The 20259-nt window shown below is 50.0% G+C and overlaps 8 protein-coding genes across 8 annotated transcripts; all 8 read right to left on the bottom strand.

Annotated features, from left to right (window-relative positions):
* Positions 1-107: 107 nt before the first annotated feature.
* Positions 108-988, bottom strand: C8Q69DRAFT_519138 (hypothetical protein; the record flags this gene model as incomplete). The annotated part of the gene is made up of 3 exons (XM_028633464.1): positions 609-988; positions 380-402; positions 108-330 (listed from the first exon to the last, which is right to left on the bottom strand). The coding sequence occupies exons 1-3, from the start codon at positions 807-809 to the stop codon at positions 108-110; spliced, it is 447 nt and encodes a 148-aa protein (XP_028486825.1). The 5' UTR covers positions 810-988.
* Positions 989-2755: 1767 nt separating this feature from the next.
* Positions 2756-4277, bottom strand: C8Q69DRAFT_462656 (RmlC-like cupin domain-containing protein). Its single transcript, XM_028630329.1, has one exon. The coding sequence runs from the start codon at positions 4068-4070 to the stop codon at positions 2961-2963; it is 1110 nt and encodes a 369-aa protein (XP_028486824.1). The 5' UTR covers positions 4071-4277; the 3' UTR covers positions 2756-2960.
* A 516-nt stretch (positions 4278-4793) lies between these two features.
* On the bottom strand, positions 4794-7420 carry C8Q69DRAFT_400266 (putative C6 transcription factor; the record flags this gene model as incomplete). Its single annotated transcript, XM_028627884.1, has 2 exons — positions 4794-6659; positions 6761-7420. 2 exons carry the CDS (start codon positions 7418-7420, stop codon positions 4794-4796), a joined length of 2526 nt encoding a protein of 841 aa, XP_028486823.1.
* A 2073-nt stretch (positions 7421-9493) lies between these two features.
* On the bottom strand, positions 9494-10698 carry C8Q69DRAFT_506043 (ankyrin repeat-containing domain protein; the record flags this gene model as incomplete). The annotated part of the gene is made up of 3 exons (XM_028632762.1): positions 9494-9865; positions 9936-10169; positions 10222-10698. 3 exons carry the CDS (start codon positions 10696-10698, stop codon positions 9494-9496), a joined length of 1083 nt encoding a protein of 360 aa, XP_028486822.1.
* Positions 10699-10828: 130 nt separating this feature from the next.
* Positions 10829-12190, bottom strand: C8Q69DRAFT_219014 (hypothetical protein). The gene is made up of 4 exons (XM_028626275.1): positions 11845-12190; positions 11559-11782; positions 11006-11493; positions 10829-10956 (listed from the first exon to the last, which is right to left on the bottom strand). The coding sequence occupies exons 1-4, from the start codon at positions 11976-11978 to the stop codon at positions 10942-10944; spliced, it is 861 nt and encodes a 286-aa protein (XP_028486821.1). The 5' UTR covers positions 11979-12190; the 3' UTR covers positions 10829-10941.
* A 1084-nt stretch (positions 12191-13274) lies between these two features.
* On the bottom strand, positions 13275-15642 carry C8Q69DRAFT_218963 (hypothetical protein). The gene is made up of 5 exons (XM_028626273.1): positions 15358-15642; positions 14854-15283; positions 14390-14771; positions 14081-14312; positions 13275-14020 (listed from the first exon to the last, which is right to left on the bottom strand). Exons 1-5 carry the CDS (start codon positions 15494-15496, stop codon positions 13392-13394), a joined length of 1812 nt encoding a protein of 603 aa, XP_028486820.1. The 5' UTR covers positions 15497-15642; the 3' UTR covers positions 13275-13391.
* Positions 15643-16521: 879 nt separating this feature from the next.
* Positions 16522-17809, bottom strand: C8Q69DRAFT_218986 (hypothetical protein). Its single transcript, XM_028626274.1, has one exon. It carries the CDS (start codon positions 17590-17592, stop codon positions 16915-16917), a length of 678 nt encoding a protein of 225 aa, XP_028486819.1. The 5' UTR covers positions 17593-17809; the 3' UTR covers positions 16522-16914.
* C8Q69DRAFT_400351 (C2H2 transcription factor) lies at positions 17705-19858 on the bottom strand (the record flags this gene model as incomplete). The annotated part of the gene is made up of 3 exons (XM_028627886.1): positions 17705-18016; positions 18079-19171; positions 19224-19858. 3 exons carry the CDS (start codon positions 19856-19858, stop codon positions 17705-17707), a joined length of 2040 nt encoding a protein of 679 aa, XP_028486818.1.
* Between the last annotated feature and the right edge of the window lie 401 nt (positions 19859-20259).

Raw genomic sequence — 20259 nt, 5'->3', positions numbered from 1 at the left:
CCTAATAGGTATTAGTATACAGATATTTATTGAACCTTAGTAAATCCAATAATTATCAGACTTACCAGCTGCCTGCTTATGGCACATATCGGTAATAATTGTTTGGATTACAATGCCATCGATATGCCACCAGTTAAACCGAGAGCCGCTACAAATATTGTTTTGGTCGCTATGACCTGGTCTTGGAAATCTGGAGGCCCACGGCCTTCAAGGGCGATCTGGCAGGCAGTTGCAAGGGTGCAATAGTCGAGCGCGGCCTTTAGCGGCCCGAGGTCTTTCAGGTAGTTCTCTATCATGATGGCTTTCATGTCAATACCATTGCTATTGTATCTGGCACGTTGTCTATACAATCAGGGGAAGAGACAATGCAGCAACTTACGCAAGGAGCACTGGCTTTGTCGACTGAATTGTATACAGTTTGCACAAGCCCCGTTCGCCACACCGGGCACAGAAACACAGCGTCGGTACGGACCAAGTGCCATTTTGAGGCCGCGCCGCTTGACTTCACTCTTGTCGCGACAGGAGTCTATCTCTTCAAGGTCACAGCATCTTTCACACGCTGCAACTGTTAGCGATGATTACACATATACAATGTGTATGCGACTCACCTTGCGGCGACGTCCTAAGCCGGGGAATGGGTGCTGCTCTCTATGCTTCCATTGATATGCACATCTTGTTGTCCCTCGCCTATTCCCAACATATGCTAAAGTCGCTTTGCTGACGAGGCCATATGGGGAAAATATGGGCAGCGATGATGACTTGGTTCGACGTGCGTAATCTTGCATGCTTGCTAATCTCTCGTCAGACATTAGGGCAATCAATTAGCTAAGGTCAAATATCCTGTATTTCACCCAATCGGGGAGAGTTCTCACTTGTTCGACGGCTCCGGCTTGTGCTTGGAGTTTTCACACGGAATTGTATCTTCCAGGGCCCGAAGGGACCAAGGAAACGCTGTGTCGGATCTGGAAATTTCTCCGATTGAAATCTGATAATACTTAGATTAGGTACTTTGAGAAATCCTCAACAACTCGGATTTTTCCCGGATTTCCTTATCGCGAACGATTCCCGTATAGGTCATAAGTTTTTGTATTGAGGATTTCTCTGGTCTCTTTCCAGGACTTGTCGAGACCATATAGGCCTATACGCTCGCCTACCAACTATAAGCGGACAGGGGTGACGACGAGGACATGCTCCCTCAACGAGGCGACGAGTTCCCTCCCGGCTGGAGGCTGAATGGTGCAGTGCGTTATTAGAACAAGCAACTCTTCTTTGGCAGCCTTCTTTCTTGGTCCTTCATGGCGCCTTTTCAATATCTGAAAGTTCGAAATCCATCGCGAGTGAGACGGGAAACGAGACAGACAGACAGTCAGACAGACAGACACATAGTAAATAAGTATTCGTCATCCGTGTATCGATCTTTCGATATATGAATATAATAGACATAGAATAGTACGAATGGAATTTGCTGGTTCTCAAGTGTAAAAATATAGCAATTTGTCATCTCAGAGATAATGAATTTGGGCTTGGAATCTACACAACAACATCTCTCGATCATGGCTCTGAACTTAAGGACCAGCGATAACGGCGTATCCTGGAATATATTGTCGGAATAACCATCCCGTTAGAGAGAAGAAGTATTCTAAGTCCCTGAGCGTTGCGGGGAAAGGTAGGTAGGTCAACGACCAAATTCATTGTCGTTGTTGGACGAGTGTGATCACAGGTATAAAGAAATGCATCGATAAGAACAAAGCCTCGCTCGGTAGAGCAGATTAGGCCCCAAAGCAGAAACGAGATAACGACTGTATAATCGACAAAGGCCCAAACGGATCCTAAAAAGAAATTCTTAATCAGAAAAGATGTCAAGTTCCCATAAGAAGATATATATATTTCAAAAGGGAAGCGCCATAACCTGAAATCGGTGTTTTCCGTTTTCTGGTAGATATAACATCAAGGGAAAGAATAGAGATGATTCTTGTATTCTGAATTGAAGTGGGAGAAGAGGATGGTAGACTAACATGTCTAGCAGCTGCCTAATAAGTAGTAGAGAGCTATGAGCGTTAAGCCCGCCACCAAGCTCGCCAGCGTAGATGCCGTAGCACAGTTCGTCTGGAGAGAGGCCTTGGTCTTTAGCTTTCAAAGCCGTAGCTGGTGCCATTGTGTTCAAAATTTTTTGAAGTGTGGCAAATATACGTCAAACCCAAAATCAGGATATCATCAAGGTAGACAGTGAACTAGTCCGGAAATGTACCAAATAGATTATAATACAAATACTATAGTCTCCAAGAAGAAGATATAATCCCCCTTTCATAGGAAGAACCGACACCACCATCCACCTAGGTATAAATGTAAAGTAGAACGCGAGGATCGAGGGGGTCATGGAGTTAATTTTATACCCACGCAAAGTGCGGTACGGACCTTGAATGAAAGTGAAGAGGACAAGCGTGGAGAGTGGAATTGTTCGAGGTACGTGAATTGGATGCTTGATGTAACTTGACTGGTTGTAGGATTATAGTGGGAGTATCTGAGAGAGGATTGTTCCGTGCAATTTGGGAATGGTGAATGTGCTATAGGGGAGGGAATGAAAGGTTGTGAAAGTAGAAGGGATATAGCTTCCTAGGACAGGGAATATTGATTGATTTGCGGGGTAGGATGGCGAATGGGACTCTACGGTATAAAAATTGATTTGCAAAGTCGATGAATTTAATTAGTTGGTCCGATGTAATGGAACCATAGATTAGGGGGGAAATGAATTATTCGTAGAGACAATGTATATATTCAGTACAACTCTATAGGTATCAATTCCGAAACAAAATGCTAATTAGAACAGCGAAAACAAATCGTGGAGGATCCATCAACTCCAACTGTAGAGATACAATTCAAGAAATCAGTAACATCATGGTGTCATGCATCAAATTTCCATCTCTTCTCTTCCCACTTTTGTCTTTCTTTTCTTTTCGTTTTCAAAAGGCCATTCTCTTGCCGATCTCGCTCTGCCAGCCTCTAGCTCTCTCGAATCCATTTGCACCGCTCTGGTAGTCGAGCATGGCCTGGTAGACCTCCTCCTGGCTGTTCAAGACAAAAGGACCGTACTGGACAACTTTCTGGTCCAGAGGCTGACCAGCGACCAGGAAGATCCTCGCCTCTTCCTCCGCGTTATCAGGAATTGACATCTCGACATAGTCACCCTTCTGCTCAAAGACCACATTGTGGAACTTCTTCACTGGGCGGGTCTGGTCCGAAGAACCGAAGATGGTTGTGCCATCGAGCGTGTAGGCGAATGCGTTCCATCCCTGAGGCAGAGGCTGCTTGACCTTTCCACCGGGGCGGATGGTGATGTCGAAGATCCAAACGGGAGTGTAGGCCAGGTCTTGCACTGAGTCGACTCCGTGCGATTGACCGGAGATGACCTTAATGGTGACTCGGCCATCGTCGACGTTCACAGTGGGGATCTCACCGGCACGCAGATCGCGGTAGCGGGGTTCGCACATCTTCAGCTTCTTGGGCAGATCGACCCACAACTGCATACCGACGTTGGGGCTTCCATCGGGGTTCTCATGAGGCATCTCCGCGTGCATGATACCCTTGCCGGCCGTCATGAACTGGAGGTCGCCCGGTCCAATGGTGCCCTTGTTGCCAGCAAAGTCCTCGTGGTCAACACCGCCAGAAAGGAGATATGTGATGGTCTCTTGTCCACGATGAGGGTGATCGGGGAAACCGGCGCCAGTGCCAATGGTGAAGTGGTCGAGCATGAGGAAAGGACTGAAGTTGCGCAGCTTAGGAGTACCGATGGAGCGGCGAACGCGAGCACCAGCACCCTCTCCGGTCTCAATGGCCTGGAAGGCCATGCGGATGGCACGAGGAACCGACATGTCTGTTATGGGTAGGACGGTAACTGGGTGTTCAGGAATCAAAGTGGAATTGGAGATCTCAGTCGTTTTGACTCCGAGGTACTGTGTTAGTACTGCTGGGCTGTTCTGTTGTAGACGAGAGATCAGGTACTTGAAGGATCCGCTGTTATAGGAGAAGACGATTGCTATAATACAAATCAAGAATGACAGAATGAGCTTCATGGGGTGGGAGCGGGGCTTTTTATACAAGGGGGAAGCCTCGGAGAGTGGAAGCTTCGCGGGAGCTCTGGTTTGGCCGGATTTCAGTCTTGCTGGCTGCTCTTAGCTTGGTCAGGTCCGGTCAGCGCTTTTAAATCGAGCAGAGACATTGACTGCGAGCATGTTTGGGCGCCTCGAAGATTCTCCGTCAGCCATTATTAAATATTACTGATGCATTGGATTGCGCTTTGGCGGGCAGAAAGGGAGTATTACAAAGATTCCTGTCAGCATCTCTAATTCCGACGCTAAACCGGATATGGGTCTGGATCAACGTCGCTCCGGTATTTTTGTATTATTTCGGTCTATTTCGGTACGCCCGTTTGTCAGCGATCTGGAGTCAAGCCGATTTGCGTATTCAGAGCGTATCCAGAGCGAAAGATGATCATTATGCTGTAGTTAGTATCTGCGGGTTTAACCGCTCCTTACATCGGATATGTTACCAAGCATTCAGGCAATCAGAGATAGTAGCACGTAGAATAGAGAATATGCATCAATCGTGTTCAAGGGTATTACTCATACATCATCAACGACGGCTTCTACTCGTCCCAGAGATGAGATGGTCTAGATGGTCTAGTAATGTTGTACAAGATCAGAGAAAGTGGAGAGTAACCCCTTTTATCAAAGCACATACACAGCATAACTTCGTAGTCGATCGTGACTTGAGAAAGGGCAAATGGCCCAGGATCGTCAGGCAAACCAGTCAGACACATCGCCCATCGGAGGAGGCGGCCCATCTGCTTGTTGGACATCCATCTGGAACTCGCGCACGACTTGATCCCAGTCGGGCCAGCCGGACTCGGAATTGGAAATGTTTGAGCTCCGTATCGGATTGCCAAAGGCATCGTACGAAGCCAATGAGCCCATGGGTTGTTGGCTTGACGGAGTAGACACCGTAGGATTTGGTCCAGCCAACCACTCCGACCCCGAGAATATGTCATTAAACACGTCAGGAATCCCTTTTCTGAGATCGATTGCATTAAGAGAAGTATCCATCGTATTCCCCTGCTGGCCTGATCCCACGACAGAGACTGATGATCGTGCGGGACATGATGGGCTCTCTACGTGATGCAATTGATCAGGGATATCGGGAAGCTCACCAAAACCAGGACCCTGTCTGACGGTAGAGGCAGGTTGGATGATGGGCGGATGGGGACCGTATTGGGCTCGAAGCTGCTCTTGTTGCTGAGCCCTGAAGGCGGTTGCGCGTCTCATTAATCTCGAGAGGGGCCGCCACAGCATCCCCTTCTTTAACGTAGCTTCGGCCTCCCACTCTCTGTAAACGGAGTTTACCGCCATCCATGCCCGGTCAACGCCTGGACACAGTGGACGGACGCACAACTCTGCCAGAAGAAAGGCAATGGCGTGCCACTGAATGTACGTCCGGAATAACCAGCTCCACTTGGACGTATTTTCGTTGTTCTCCAACAAATGAGCGAATTCGATGACCTCGATGGAAGTGACGAAGAGACGGTCTCTGGTCTCCATCGGTAAGCTGTGCCTATTGTCGTGTTTGGAGAGAGGGTGGTAAACAACCAGCCACAGCTTTGCTATAATGAGCCTTGAAATCGTCGCACATACCCAGAACAGAGGAACATTCATGTCGCAGTGGCGAATATAGCGTTCTTCAAGGCGTTTGCTGAGTCCCTCGACCAGAGCCTCACGCTGCTCGACACTCAGTTCCCCTGCCCGACAACGTGCGCCAGGCGGTACGTAACTCAATCGGCGAACGGTGGCGTTCACTTCACAACGCACGAGAGTGAAGGTCATTTCGGTGCCACCAACGCGTTCTTCGGGGGGATCTTTCATGTCGGGGAAAATATCGTCATCATTGATATTCAACGGAAGTCGAGTGTCAAAGAAGGCCTCATGCACCTGAGGATCTGTGCCATGGTCCTCAGATGAGCGTACATCCAAGAGGACGATGTGCCACCAGAGTCGCCGGCGCATCTCTGTCTCAAAGGGCTTCAGGCCGAAATTAGTACCATCACGGTGCAGGCCCAACCCTTGAGCCAGCCGCAGAACAACTGCAGTCATAGTCCAGACAAATCTCGTATCGTCGTGCCTCCGCACGCAGATCAAAAAGAGGACTGCAGCTTGGAGGAGCATCAGGTTCTGAGAATTCACAAGACCCGCCCTTGCCAACGACTGCTCAACAGCAAATCGATATCGATGGAGGAGAGTATCCCGGTCTTCTCCCAGCTGCGAGCTGCACTGCTGCGGGGTCATGCTGATGACAGCTGAAAAATAGATCGAGAAGAGAAGAGCTTCCGTATTCTTATCGAGTAATTCTGCGTTAGTCGATGCCTCGATGACAATCGCGCGAAGGCTTGGTTGATGTAGTATCGTGATCAATGGGGCTACATTCTCCTGATAGAATCTCCACAGCACAAAAAGCTGCGTTGGGGTCGGGTAGTAGTTGCGAAGAGTATGCGCCAGAGAGGCATAGCCGAATAGAAAGCCGTCATGAGCACCTGAATTCATAGAGTCTTGCGGCGATGGATAGTCTTCCTCCTCACCGGACGATGGGTCGAGTATGTCCTGCATTTCCTCGATCTGACAAGGTCAGCGACTCAACATCCGGGTTGCAGGGAAATTCCCTTGGACTCAAGGTATGGTCGAGCAAGGGCAATCAGATAACGTATCATGTTACCTACCTCATCTCCCAGGCTGGCCCAAAACCTATTGCTGACATATCGACTCTTTCCTTCATCTATCACGAGGCGACCCAGCTCATGTTCTGTGTTATGAGGTAATAGAGATTTGGGATCTCTATCCAAGAAGGGTGGACAAGTCCCCAGCCTGCCTTCTCTGGACGGAGTTTCTTTTTTCTGGCCATCGCTAGTCGGGACTGGAGGATCCTTGAAGGATATCGGTGCACTGGCCTGCTCTGCGGTACTTGCTCCTAGGCTTTCCACTACGCCTTCTAGACGTCTCAGGCGCGCCAACAGCTCCGCATCTTGGGGGCGCTTTGGTTTTCGAGGCGCACGTCCCGGTCCGGGGAAGACACATTCGATGCCTGCTTTCACACAATTCGAGCACGGGTCTCTCTTGCTGCATCGTACCTTTCTTCGACGACAAGTGATGCAGCTGCGCTGGTTGAGCTGGGCATGCTCACCATGTGGCGACGGCTGCGCCTGGGTGTCAGTGGTCGGTGAGGGGAAATGAGCTTGCTGGGCAGATGCGCCGGCCGCATTGCTGTTGATTCGAGGCAAGGAGCTACTTTGCGACTGTCGATCTCCAGGAGCCCGGTTGGTAGTCTGGGGAGACTGGTTTAACGGAGAATTCAGACTGGAACTCGCGGTGCTGGATGCCATGGCAGATCAGAATTCAAGCTCGACGCGTCCGTGCGAAACATTGTTCACCCAACCGCATCGAAGAACAGACACCGGATCAGCAGTCAGGAAGATCAACAGCTCTGCCTGTGTGTCATCGGCAAGGTATATAACTAGTTAATAGTTTTTTTTTGACGACGGAGATCTGGGTCCAATGCGGCGGCTGAAAAAGCCAAGAACTCGGGGATAATAATTATGGTTCCAGTGGGGTCCGAAAGCGATACGAGTAACGAAGGAGAGTATTTAATATTAATTAATACTCGAGAAGCGGCTTCGAGCGATCCCTTTAGAAGCTGGTAAAAGCTTCTAGCGCTGTCGGTTGAGTCAAACGTCCGGTCGATCACTCTGCGTCGAGCTCTGAAGTTGGTGTTGTGCCCTTCAGTTTCCGCCATTTAACCCATTTAACGTCTACTCGTAATCTGTTTCGCGAACGCCACTTGCAGGAATCAAAGAATCAAACTGCCTGTTGGCCATGGGATGCCCTAACCTTGGGGCCAGAACATGTTGAATCTGAGCCATCCACCGCATCGGCAAGCTTCGACCGCTGACGTCGAGTAAAACCCAAACGAGTTTTGCTCTAGAATAGTAGTATCGGACTTGCAATATTAATACACTCATACAGTAATATTCTCTTCCTCTTCCCCGATTCCTCATAGCGCTAACTGACAAGGCTGATTTGCAGCATCCCTGCCGCTGTTCTATTTGTTTCCTTATCTGATCGTCCAGCTGTGATTACGACATAGAACGCTGCAGCCTGGAGAAATACCATAATGTCGCACCGCTAGTGAGATCCAGACACGGAACTGGTGAGTCATTGAAACCTGCACATCGGAGAACCAGCAGCATCGTCGATATATGTAGTTAACTCAGAAGAAAACATCGTTACAGTAGCGTTGGCTTAAAGATCTACACTGAAGAGGATCCGAGGACAAGGATCGGTTCCTCGCCGTCGACCTCTCGGGCATACTGGATTCGGCCGTTCGGACGTCGGACATGGGATGCGGGATAATAATACTATTACTTTGATTGCGCTTAAGATCGGCTCCGATCCCCAAGTCCAAGCCAGCCGCTTCTTCTTTCCTTTTCCACATGACAATCTCAAAACTGAATTACATGGAACCAGAAACGTGCCGTCCTCCATGCAGCTTCATCTGCAGTACTGCCCTGTCTCCCATTTTGGAGGTGACATACCTGCTATTTACGACTGTTATTGTTGTAGAAGCACGCTAGTGGTACGGTATCCTGCGATCCAGGAACCATCATTATATTACATATATAGAACAATATGTGAAAGAAAAGAGATGAGGCTAGTGATAGTCATTACTGTAACATTATCAATTAAATATCAACAACAAGCCTCTCTTAGATGAGGTACGAAAGCCACTCGTCAAAGCACGTCTCTATTCAACTGATCTCTGCAATTATCTCTAGCAAGTAAGCTGCCCGATCCACTGAGCACAGGTTAATAACCTCCATTTCACAAGGTGACGGTTAATAGGCGGCCGAAAATGGCTACTTCTACGGCCGTATTTACGGAGACTATCTAATTCCGAGGCTAGTTCAAATTTGTTTCTCCTCGTCAGTATAGACATCCAGACTTCAGGAGAAGGCTGGTTTGGGCCCTCTCCTTCGCTAGCATGTTCTCCGGCCGCAAGTATTTCCGCGCTGCTATTCTTCCTTCCATCTGCTTGCGTGTTGAACATAAGATCGTCCTTTTTAACTCCATCCTTAGACTCCGATCTCTACAAACATTTTCCGAGATATAGATACACTCCTTCAGGCATATATTCAGAGAAAGTTCGGTTTTGATTTACGAGGGACGTTTGGATCTTATGGATACGAGGAAAAGAATGTTGTTTTGGAAATTGGTTACTGTGTTTCGACTGTCCTTTCTTCTCTCAACCCATTGTGAAAAATTAACAATTGTGGAAACATCTCGTGGTTTAAACTATTAGGGACTAGCAAACAAGCATATAAAGAACAAGAATAAAGATCTCCATGTCGCCTATGTCTCCAGAGACATATTGGAATGACGGGAAATACCGGTTATCTCCTTCAACCACTTTTACGATAGGCCAGCAGAAATCTTCCTATGGCTAGGTGGCCATTTGCCAGTGCCAATTCCGCTGCTCGTTTTTTCTTGACCTCAAACTCTTCCGTGTTTGGATGATAAATTAAAAGGAGATGTAAAGTATCGAGCCTGCCGTTTTCAGCGGCGCCTTCGATGGCGTTTCGTTCCTGCTCGATGGCAGGCGCTCCATTGATGTCTGCTCCAGCTTGAAGCAGCACCATTATAATGCGAACATTGCCCTGGAGCGCGGCCCCTTGCAAGGCAGTGACTCCGCCAAAATGTGCGGCTGGCGCGTTGACATCGGCACCATGAGAGAGCAGGAATTCGGTGAGCTGCGCGAAACCTGAGCTCGCAGCCTGTTGGAGAGCTGTTCGGCCTCGCAGTGGGCTCGGCAAGCCATTGGCATTAGGTAGCGCCGTGATGCACCAAGAGTTTTGTCATAGCCAAATGGTTCTTTGACACAGCCACCTGCAACGCGGTTCTTCTTCCATTCTTGGCCGCCGGTGCATTGATATCGGCGTCATTTTCGAGCAGCAACTGGACGACATCAATATCCCGCTTGCAAACCGCAGTTTGAAGGGCTGTAACGCTGCGACCCCTAATGCTGTGACCCGTAAGGCACAAAGGATGATTGGTTTCCCAGCGGTGATTCGGTAGCGCCTGCAGAAAGTAAACACTGAAACGCTCTGTAGTTGTAGCTATAATTTTGGACTGCAGATTGAAGGACTGATATCTCCGATGGAGAGGGTGGGATACGTTCAACAGCTGCTCCTGCTTTGAGCAAAAGTTCCAGAAAAGGCACGTCGCATCTCCCGCTTTTCAAGGCTAGCATAATGACCCGACTTTTCGCGATGGGATCTGATGATATGATCTCAGGTTCTTTGTCGCGAAAAAGCTGGAGAATCTCTTGATCAGATATCGAGGCTGCAGCTTCAACTGCCGAGATTCCATCCTTACTGGCTCGTTCGGCCTTGATTTTTGCTCCAAACGTCCATAGTGTCTTAACCACAGACTTGCGGCCGTATTCAGTTGCCGCCTGCAAGGCAGTGCGTCCTCCAGACGGATGAGGTTTGCCATTGACGTCTGCTCCGTAGTTTAACAATAATTGCACCAGGCCTTCACTGCCGTATTGGAACGAAGCCCGTAGGAGAGGTGTGCGTTTTGTGCGAGCGCAAAACCCCTTCGACATCGTCTGGTTTGGATTCATATATCTGTCCACAAGGTAATCAGGATTTCGCTTATCAGGCTGATAGCCCGGGAGAGAATCAATATCCGCGCCCGCAGCTAGTTACAGGAAGCTCGACTATCTTGGCGTTTTGGGGGTCACTGCATGCTATTTGTAGAGCTGAACCTTAACTGTTGGTTGTAAAAGAGTCCGGATTCGCCTTTGAGTCAAGAAGGAGTGTACCAAGCGCAGCAAGTTGCAGAAGCGTCAGTCGAGCAGACCCTTGCGCTAGATTAACATAAGCTCTGAGCTCTAAATTGAAAAGGCGTACAGCATCAAGTAGATCAAGACATAGCCCGCAAAATTGTTCTACGAGAGCACGCTCATAATCTTCATATTCCCACCATCCATGAAGCCGTTCTAAGGTAAAGCGGGGCTCTTCGGCAATTTCTTCGCTCATAGAACTGGAGATATGCTGAATATGGCTGTCCCCATCGGCAGATGTTGGCGTACCAGCAGACGCTAGTTCAGGAAAACGATGTTCCAAAGTGGCATGCCCAAGATCGAAAGATGGTGCAGCTGGCGCCTCACCCCCTGGGTAACAGTGCACCGATGAACTTAATTCTGGAAGTTCGAACTGGAATGCGTGACTGTCCCCAATGGCCGGCTGGAACAGAGTTGACGCGTCAAGGTTCAATATATCCATGCTCGGAGCCCGGAGCCAGTCCATCGCGATAACATCGGAGGAATCATTGGAAACTGCACCAGGTATTCCTGATGGTGGCGTACCCACGATGACCCCCTCTGGCGTCTTTGGATCTGAATGAATAACGGGTGAGCATATAAACCAGAGTATCAAGAAGGGAGTCACAATGAATACAAACCAGAACCCTCTATCCCCACATACTGCGACGTCAATGTAACATGACGAGATGTCTCCTTTCTGACCTTCGATTCAGGGACCAGTCTGCCATCTAGCGAAACTGGGCCGGGATCTTTCCCATCTCGTTTTCGCTTCTCGCGACGATGTGCAATAAATTTCCACCTTTCATCACTCGAGTTCTTTTTGAACCCCCACTGTTTGAATTGCCGACCATACTGATACTTGCTGAGACAACATAATTTAGTTTAGAATGGGATGAACAACTTTCCGGGGGCAACAAAACTGACTTTTGGTGGAAACCGTGCTTCTGGGACATATAGTCTCGTATGCGTTCCGCAGTCCATCGCTGCTCTAGCCATAAGAACTTGAGCTCATCATGGTGTTTCTGCCATTCGGCCTCGTTCCCCTTGGTTCGAGCCATGAGCTCTCCTGTTCATTTGATGATTCTTCTCCTTTCGGGTTCGGCTGTCCATGGTGCCTTTTATATCGCATCAGGCTTCCCCCGTGTGTTGGATAATGCTGCTAGAATGTCGAGATTGCCTTTCTGGCAGCTCGCAGCCTTGTCTCGCTATGCGCTCTTTCTGGTCTCAACGAATAACAGCTGCGAACGTAGCGCCAACACTCGATCCGGACGTGTCAGCTTATTGGTCGAGGCCATTTTAGCACATTTCATGATTAGATCCTTGCCATTTGTGTTTCTTCTTCTTTGCTTTTTCTTGCCCAGACCGCAATTCTGGGGCGTCTGACATTACCCCTTTTGTTGTCGTTCTCGTCTTTGCATCTCGTGGCTAATGTAGGTTTCCTAAATCATCCCTACATGGACAGCGTCGAGTAGTGATAAGCTCCTAGAAATACGGACTTCTAGATTTAAACCCTGTTCTTGCACTCGTCGTGTCGTTTCGAAGCAGTTCCCGTGTGCAGGTCTTCTTTCTGAAACCAGCCATCACGTGCATGGTCCTTCTTGATATCGTCTCGAATAATGTCAGCTTCCAAATAAGTAGTCTAGCCCCAATATAATGCCAATGCAAAAATACACAAAGCCACAGCGACGTTGTCAAGAAGAGATGAGTTGAGTATCTAGATGGAGATAAAATGATATAGCGACGAGCTATGAAATGGGGTGAAAATATCTAGATGGACCCATCATTAAGCTTTCTTTGCCGTGCTCCTACACTAAGAGTATTACGTTTTACTATTCAGTTAAATCCTAAATTGAATATAAAATCGCATCATTCTTTTTACCCTTTGCTAGCCCGCAAAGGGCGAGCACAAATTAACTAACCATACCAACGGATCCGTGATCTCGATATCGTGAAAAGGAAAAGTGTCCTCCGACGTCAACCGGTCAAAAGGACAGAAACGACTAAAAACACACAGGAGATAGTAGAAGAGAAAAACAGATACATAAGGATAAAAGGGGTGGAAATTTGGCACCGCGAAAACAGGGGGAATATGGTTTGCTGGAAAACAACCAGTCGCCGTGAAATTTCAATCAGCAGAGATAGAGATACTCGAGTCCAGCCTTCTCTAATCCCCTCCCTCCACGTACCCTTCTCTCCCCAGTCTGCATCTCTCGCCAGTCTCTCTGGACACGGACACATAGAAGCACGCGGCACTCCATCCACCCATAGATAAGTCCTAGACCAAAACTAAGGCCTTTCTTTCCCAGCCTAACTGCACAGTCCAATATGAAAATAAGAGTGAAACAGACGGGAGATGACACACGGTGAAGAGGATGCAGTTAGCCATCACGCTTTTTTAACTGCGGCTTCGGAGACTGCTGCAGATTATTTTTTGCAACGGTTAAAGCCATCGAATGATGGCGCCCATCCGCTCAAGCTGCGGTCTCCTCGGCCGGCTTCTCAGCAGCCTTGTCATCGGCCTTCTCGTCGGCCTTCTCATCGGTCTTTTCAGTCGGCTCCTCAGCTCCGTCCTCCTTAGAAGCTTCCTTGGCTGGCTCTTCGTCTTGTTTCTTCTCCTCAGCCTCGACGTCGGGCATCTCTTCATCCTTCAGCTCAGAAGTGACCTCCTTCTCAGCCTTCTCGGCGGTTTCCTCGGCCTTCTTGTTCTCCTCAGGCTCCTTGTCGGCGGCCTTTTCGATCTTCTCCGTGGCCTCCGAGGCTTCCTCGGTCTCTTTGTGTACACCGTTGGTTGTCGGCTCGGACTCCTTTTCCTTCTCCTTCTCATCTGCAGGTAGATCGCTGTCGAGGAGATTCTTCCACTTGGCCAATAGGTCGATGGAGCGACGACGGAAGTTGTATTCCTCATCCTTCGGGATCGAGTTCAGCTTGGCAATCATCCTAAGCACTCTGTGGATCTTGGTCGACCGGATTATCGACACCTCGAGATCATCATGACCCTCCAGCTTCGTGATGAAGGTCGCCATCGCTTCCATTTCTTCTTCCTTTGGAGGATATTCGCGGGAGATGAATCCCTTCTGCAGCTTGTGGCGGATGAACAAAACTAATAATACAAGTTAGATCTGCCTGCATACGGAGGCTTGCAGAGAATTCCAGGACTCACTCTCTTTCTCCTTCTTTTTTCTAGCTTCCTCCGGATCAATCACCTTCTCAGGCTCCTTGGGCGTCTCGGCCGCGGTGTCCTCGTCGCTGGTGGCAGCCTTGGCAGCCTTCTTGGTATCTGCGGCCTTGCCCTTCGCTTCCTTGGCTTTGCCAGCTGGCTTCTTCGTCTCACTTGCTGGGGTCTTTGGCGTGGTGAGCTTGAGCTTGGTGGTCGTCTTGGGGGTCTTTGCAGGCTGTTTTGGTGTTCAACGTTAGCAATTACCACGGTACGGATACAACTGCCACGCGCGGCGCCTGTGGAAACGCTCACCTTCTCAGCCTCAGCCTCGCTCTCTGCGTCCTTCTTGCGCTTCTTGGTAGCCTTGGTCGCTTTCTTTCCCTCTTCTTCGCCTGCCTCGGCCATTTCGACGTCTTCAGGCTCCTCGGCCACCTCTGCGCTCTTCCGCTTCTTCTTTTTCTGCTCCTTTTCGGCTTTAGCAGCCGCCTTGGCAGCTTCTTTCGCTTCACGATCTTCAGCCTCCTGCTGGATTGCGCGCTGGTGATCCGCGAGAAGGTCTTTGAAGTATTGTAGGTCGTGGTTCTCAGCAGCCACCTTGTACGCGGCAATCAATTGCTTCTGTTTGCCCTTCTCCGACACATCCTTGCAACTCTCTGGGTCAAGGGGGGTCAGGTCGGTGTTAGGAATCCAGGCGCTGTAATGAAGCATCTCGTTAGTCCAAGCTCTCCAAGAGACCGAGAACTCAGTAGACATCGTAGCAGACAAGTTCAACTCACAATTCGTTCGTCTCCAAAAACATGATGGGGAACGTTCGCTCGTGCATGCGCTTTCCGCCATCGGCGTAGGGCTCCTTGTAGGTACCGTCTGCCTGTTTGGTCGTCACAGGCCGCGTGTTCAGCAGCGTCTGAGGAAGCATCTCTTCGTCGCAGATGATGGCCGGCCATGGCGGGTAGCTCTTCAGACGCGCCAGGTAGTACTCTCCCGGCTTCGCGTCCAGGTGCGTGACGCGGTGCTGAGACTTCTTCCTGCTGAGCTTCTGGTTACCGCCAGTCGACTTGCGCTTCCCGTTCGCAGCCTTCTTCGCCGACGCGGGAGCTCCGTTGGCCTCCGGCTCAGCAGCGGCCTTGGAGTCAGCATCGCCGTCCTCCTCCTTCGATTCCGCGGGCGCGCTGGGCTCCTCGGCCTTTGTAGTGCTCTCGCCCTCGGCTGGGAACGCGACAACGAGAGTTAGCTGTCTGCTCAAAGCTTCAACGAGGGTGCTAGAGGAATCGACTGCTTACCAGCTGGCTTCTCGTCGTCCTTGGCAGCCTCACCAGTAGGCTCTTCCGTCGCCTCTTCCTTCTTCTCGGGCTCTTCGGCAGGACCGCGTCCGACGACGGGCTCAGCTGCGGTCGACGCGGCAGAGTTCTCTTCAGCCATGATGCGCGACGAAGGGCTCGTCTGGAAGCGAAAGGTAGAAGAGATTGAGATGCGGGTGGGTAGAACGGCCGCGCCTTTTCAATGGGGAGATGGTGGTCGATGGAAGTGAAGTTGTGGAGAAAGGTCGCGAGAACGGGGACCGTGGCGTGAGACGAGCAACGCGTGCGAAAAGGAGCAACGGCAACAGAGAGGCGGAATGACGCAACGGACGCTTCGAGGTCGACAAGCCCGATGTAGCAAATTCGAGGCGCAACAACGCGCTCTGGGACATCTCCAGCTCGGAAAAGAAGAAGATGATGATGGGTGAGAACCAAGTCGGCTGCTCCCGGACACGTCGCGCAACTCACTTCTTAGACTGTGTGAATGTTCTCAGCGGGACAAATAGCAATCGACTTCCCCCCTGTCTGTCTGTCTGCCCTCCCCATATTATTTCCCCGACCTTGATGGAGCGGTCTGCTCAGCTCGCTACGTCTTGGAGCTTCAAGTTCGCTTGCTGGATACCCTTTTTGACTCGTTTTCATCAAGTGCTCGCCGATCGACACTTCGTGAATCCATCCGTAACTTATCCCGTCCAAAGGTCCCTTTATTATTTTATTTCTGCGATCTTACACTTCTTCAAGTCCTGGACTTGAAAATAATTCTAGATCCTTTAATTACTTTTTTCCTGCCCACAAAACAGCTTCCTAGGCTAAGCGGTTCTCTTTCCCCCGAACCACGAGATCCAGTTAAAACATCTACAACATCCCTGGCATCCCTCATTGAACGACCACATATTAATTAATATCCTCGAAAGTTCCATCGAGAATCGTTTCTTTTACCCCCCCGCAGAAACAGATTCTACGTCGGTATAATTCTGGAAAATAATAGCGAAGAATACGCAAGGAAGCTTTTTTTATCTCTTTCAGCTATCATGAATTCTCCAAGTTCAGTTTTTAGGCTAATATCGCGTAAGGTGTCTGGATAACTCTTGATACGCTTTTCGCGACACCGGACAGAAGGCGCAGAGGACAACGCTATACGTTGGATGAGGAACAAGCTTCAAGGCGCAGCAAGCTGACTAGAGACCCAAGTATCGTATCGGGGGAATGTCGCCACAAGCCGGCTATGAGGACCAAAATACAAGTTACAAACGCTCTGTATCGAACTTGATGGACGAACCAGACAGATCAGCGAACTACCAAGTCGAGATAATCGTGCATCAGTAGCCGGGTGACTGCTGGGATAACAGCAGATCGAATTGCCACCAAGCTCCAGCGTAGTTGCGGCCGGGAGATATTAACTAGTAGCCTCGTTATCGATGGAGTATCGGCTACCGTGGAGAGATGTCAAGCAACAGACAGGAGTTCTATTATCACAATTCAAACAGTATATGAAACAGGAAATGAACATTAGGGCAGATCTTTCAAGCATAATTCAAGTTAGCGTGGAGTGCAACAAAAACATGTGGTATGAGTGCTAAAGAAAAGAGAACAAAAGCCAAATATCAAGCGGGAAAACTTTCTACAGCACACGCGCCAGAGCACCATTTCCCCCAGTTTTATTTTTCCAAGTCCCGGGATAGAGATCCGTCTGAAAACGATGAACACCGAACCCAAACAATAGTGCAGAGTGAGAAAGCCATGAGACGAGGCCTGCACTGCACTGTACCAATCCAATATTTTTCGCTTTTCTTTTTGTTCCCTTTTCCAATCTTTTCCCAATATATCTTGTTTTTTTCTTTTTCTTTTTGTTCGACCACGGGACATCGTCCTCACCCTTGGAGAATCCGGTTCATAGAACAGGCTCCGCGATCGAGAAAATCCAGTCTGCCGCAGTTGCAGAGACGAAAACGCAAACAACGTCCTTCCCAAAAAATGGATATCAAGCAAGGCGCTCGGAGAGACAATCCCGTGGATAGCACCCATAAACAATTCAAGAAGCAAAAAGCAAATAGGAACTATTAAGGAAATCTGTGTATCACAAGCGTCTTCCGAGGAGTAGGCCACAACTCCACAGATAGCAGGTCTATCAACCGGGGTACCACGCCGTCGCTCGTTAAGAAATACCGAGTGCCATGATCGGAACCCCAACCAACTCCAATCCACCAGTCTGGTCATTAAATCGTGTAAGGGAAACAGGCCGTTCAAATCGTGGAAAACAGCACATTTTCATCGAGATACTGAAGCCGAGCAAGAAGGAAGAATTTTAAGAACGGAGAGAGAGATGGATTCACATCAGTCCCTCCTCACCGATACCGGGGAGACCAGCTCCAGCCACGTTGATGTTCTGACCTTGCATGACTCCACCGACATTCAAGCTTCGACCAGCGGCCAGTTGGAGGTCAGGGTTGCAGGGAGGAGAGTGAGATTTGTGATACTTGAGACCGTTAAGGTTCTTGTAGCGCTTGCCGCAAACCTCACACCGGTAGGGCTTCTCTTTCTCCATACCTAACGTGCCTGGGTAAGGAGTAGATGTCTCAGGGTTGACAATGGAGAATGTACCATCAGCATTATCATGTAATTGTTGATTGTTGTGACCATGCTGTACCCATATCAGTCAGTCATACCATATGGGATAATAACCAATAACCGATGGGTACTTACCGCTTTGTGGTACTTGAGACCATTCTGGTTCTTGTATGCTTTTTCACATCCAATGACAGGACATCTGAACGGCTTTGGCTCTTCATTTGGCAACAGAGCCATCGTGTCTGGGACGCCTGCCAACAGCTGCTGCTCGCGAATGCGCCGGGCGATATCGCTGTTCGGACCGTACTGAGCCTGTCCGAGTCGGAAGTGGGCACTCTGCTGGGAATTATTACTGTAGCCGCCATTAGGGCTGAATAACCGCTTCGCCGGCTCATCGATGCAAAGATCCACCATATCATTGTTATTGTTGTTGCCACCGAACCCAGAAAATTGAGACTGACTCCCCATCATGTTGTTATTCTGCATCGACAAATCACCGAAACCGCCAACCATGCTCTCGTCTAGTTCTGCAGGGGTTCCGGGGCCCGAAGAGTCGGGTGTATTTCTGAATTGGTTCTGAAGAGGGTTGGCCATGAGTGTAGGTGTATTGACGGAAGAAACAGTTGGGTTGTTCTGTAAAGGAAGGCTGCGGCCAGAGGCGACCGGCGTGCCTGGCTGTGAACCCCGCAGGCCCTGGTGACCTTGGAGCATACTGAGATTGAGAGGCGGCACTCTCTGGTTCTGCTGGCCAAATCCACCTTGGTTGTTGTCCTGAGATTGTGAGGAAAACATCTGCGAGGAGCCAGTATCCATACCCATTGCGTCGTCCAGTTCCATATCGTCAATCGTATCCACATCCGAAACCAGATGGTTCTGGTGGTTGTGAGCAGAGTGGTTTGGCGTCAGTTTCCGCTGCTGGTCGAACGACCGCTCAGACTGCATTCCCCGGTTCCCCAGGCCCTGTTGTTGGTTACTCTGCTGTGCAGCTGACATGGCGGCTGCCATGGCAGCTCTGTGATCATTGTGACTTGGGCGCTGGCCTCCCGGCTGGGGGGATTTCTGGGCATGGGCCTCTTCGTAGTGTTGCAGTAAGTCATGCAGCGACGGAAGAGTCACACCACAGCAGGAAAAATCGCGCATGAAGTTTGCTTCAAGCTTAGGTAGATACGAGGACGAGTGGAAAGAGGGCGACTGAAAGGTAAAGGGAGATGTGCCCGTCATGATAATACTGCAAGTCTCGTCAGTGCCACATGCATGCAGCTTCTCCTCGGGATACATACTCATCTCGAATCCAGCTGCCAACTGAAATACCACCCCAGCTCATCCCTCCAACCAAGCTGCCTGCCAGCGACTCGCGACGAGGCTGCTGCTTATCGCGATTTGATCCGGAGACGGAGATGGGCTTAGTGCCATTTCCCCACTGTGCCATGGTGGCGGTGATCGAGTCTTTGCGGGCGACATTGGCTTTGAATGAATTGAAGTTGTTTCCTGCCGCATTGGAGAAGCTGCCCAACCTTTCTCCATTACCAGCCTTCTGCAAGGCGGACGTCAGGTTCGACGCTTGCTGTCCAGGCGGCGACACCGACGTCTGACGCCCAGAGATGTCGAGAGGAGCCGCCGGGCCGGTCATCTTGGAATGTTCGGGAGGAGACAGCGGGAAGAGTATAAGGTTGCTGTCTCCTTCAAAATCGGGCTCGAGGAGTTCGTGGTCGATATAGGAGGCGGATTTATCAGCACCAGTGAATCTGCCGAAATAATGATCTCTCTCCCTCTCGGGCCTGCGCGAAGAGGGTACGCCAACACCGAATGGAGTGTCGACGGGAGTCGATTCTCTAGTTGACGACGGATCACGGTCGCTGATGGAGGGCGAGTAGTGAAGGGGAGGAGGTGTCTGAATCTCTGCGGACTCGCGCATGAAGATGACGGTCGATGGCGGTTGGGGCGGGATTATTACACAGCGAGTCCACACTCGACGTCCAGTTCCCGCTTTGGGGTAGTCCGAGAGAGATGTTGCGACCTTCTGTGGCGGAGAGATGAGACGAACAACAAGAAGCGACAGCAGCAACAACCACAACGTTTTGACGTTGCAACGACAGACAACCCTCCGCTACTCAGCCTCTCGATAGATGTCCGGAGACAGGACGGATCAGGATGATGAAAACAAGCGACAGTCCGAGGAGATGGGATAATGATATGGTCTGGCAGTCCGCGTAAGGGCACGGTAATAATACTCCCTGGTAACGCCGATACGCCAGGAGGGGAAACGGCGTGATACGCTCGTCACTGGCGCCCGGGAGCAGCCTTGAGGCTGGAGGC

Source organism: Paecilomyces variotii (assembly GCF_004022145.1).
Source record: "Paecilomyces variotii strain CBS 101075 chromosome Unknown C8Q69scaffold_3, whole genome shotgun sequence".
NCBI lineage: Eukaryota > Fungi > Ascomycota > Eurotiomycetes > Eurotiales > Thermoascaceae > Paecilomyces > Paecilomyces variotii.
The sequence above is the reverse complement of the archived record's forward strand: the minus strand, read 5'-3'. Positions and strand labels throughout refer to the sequence as shown.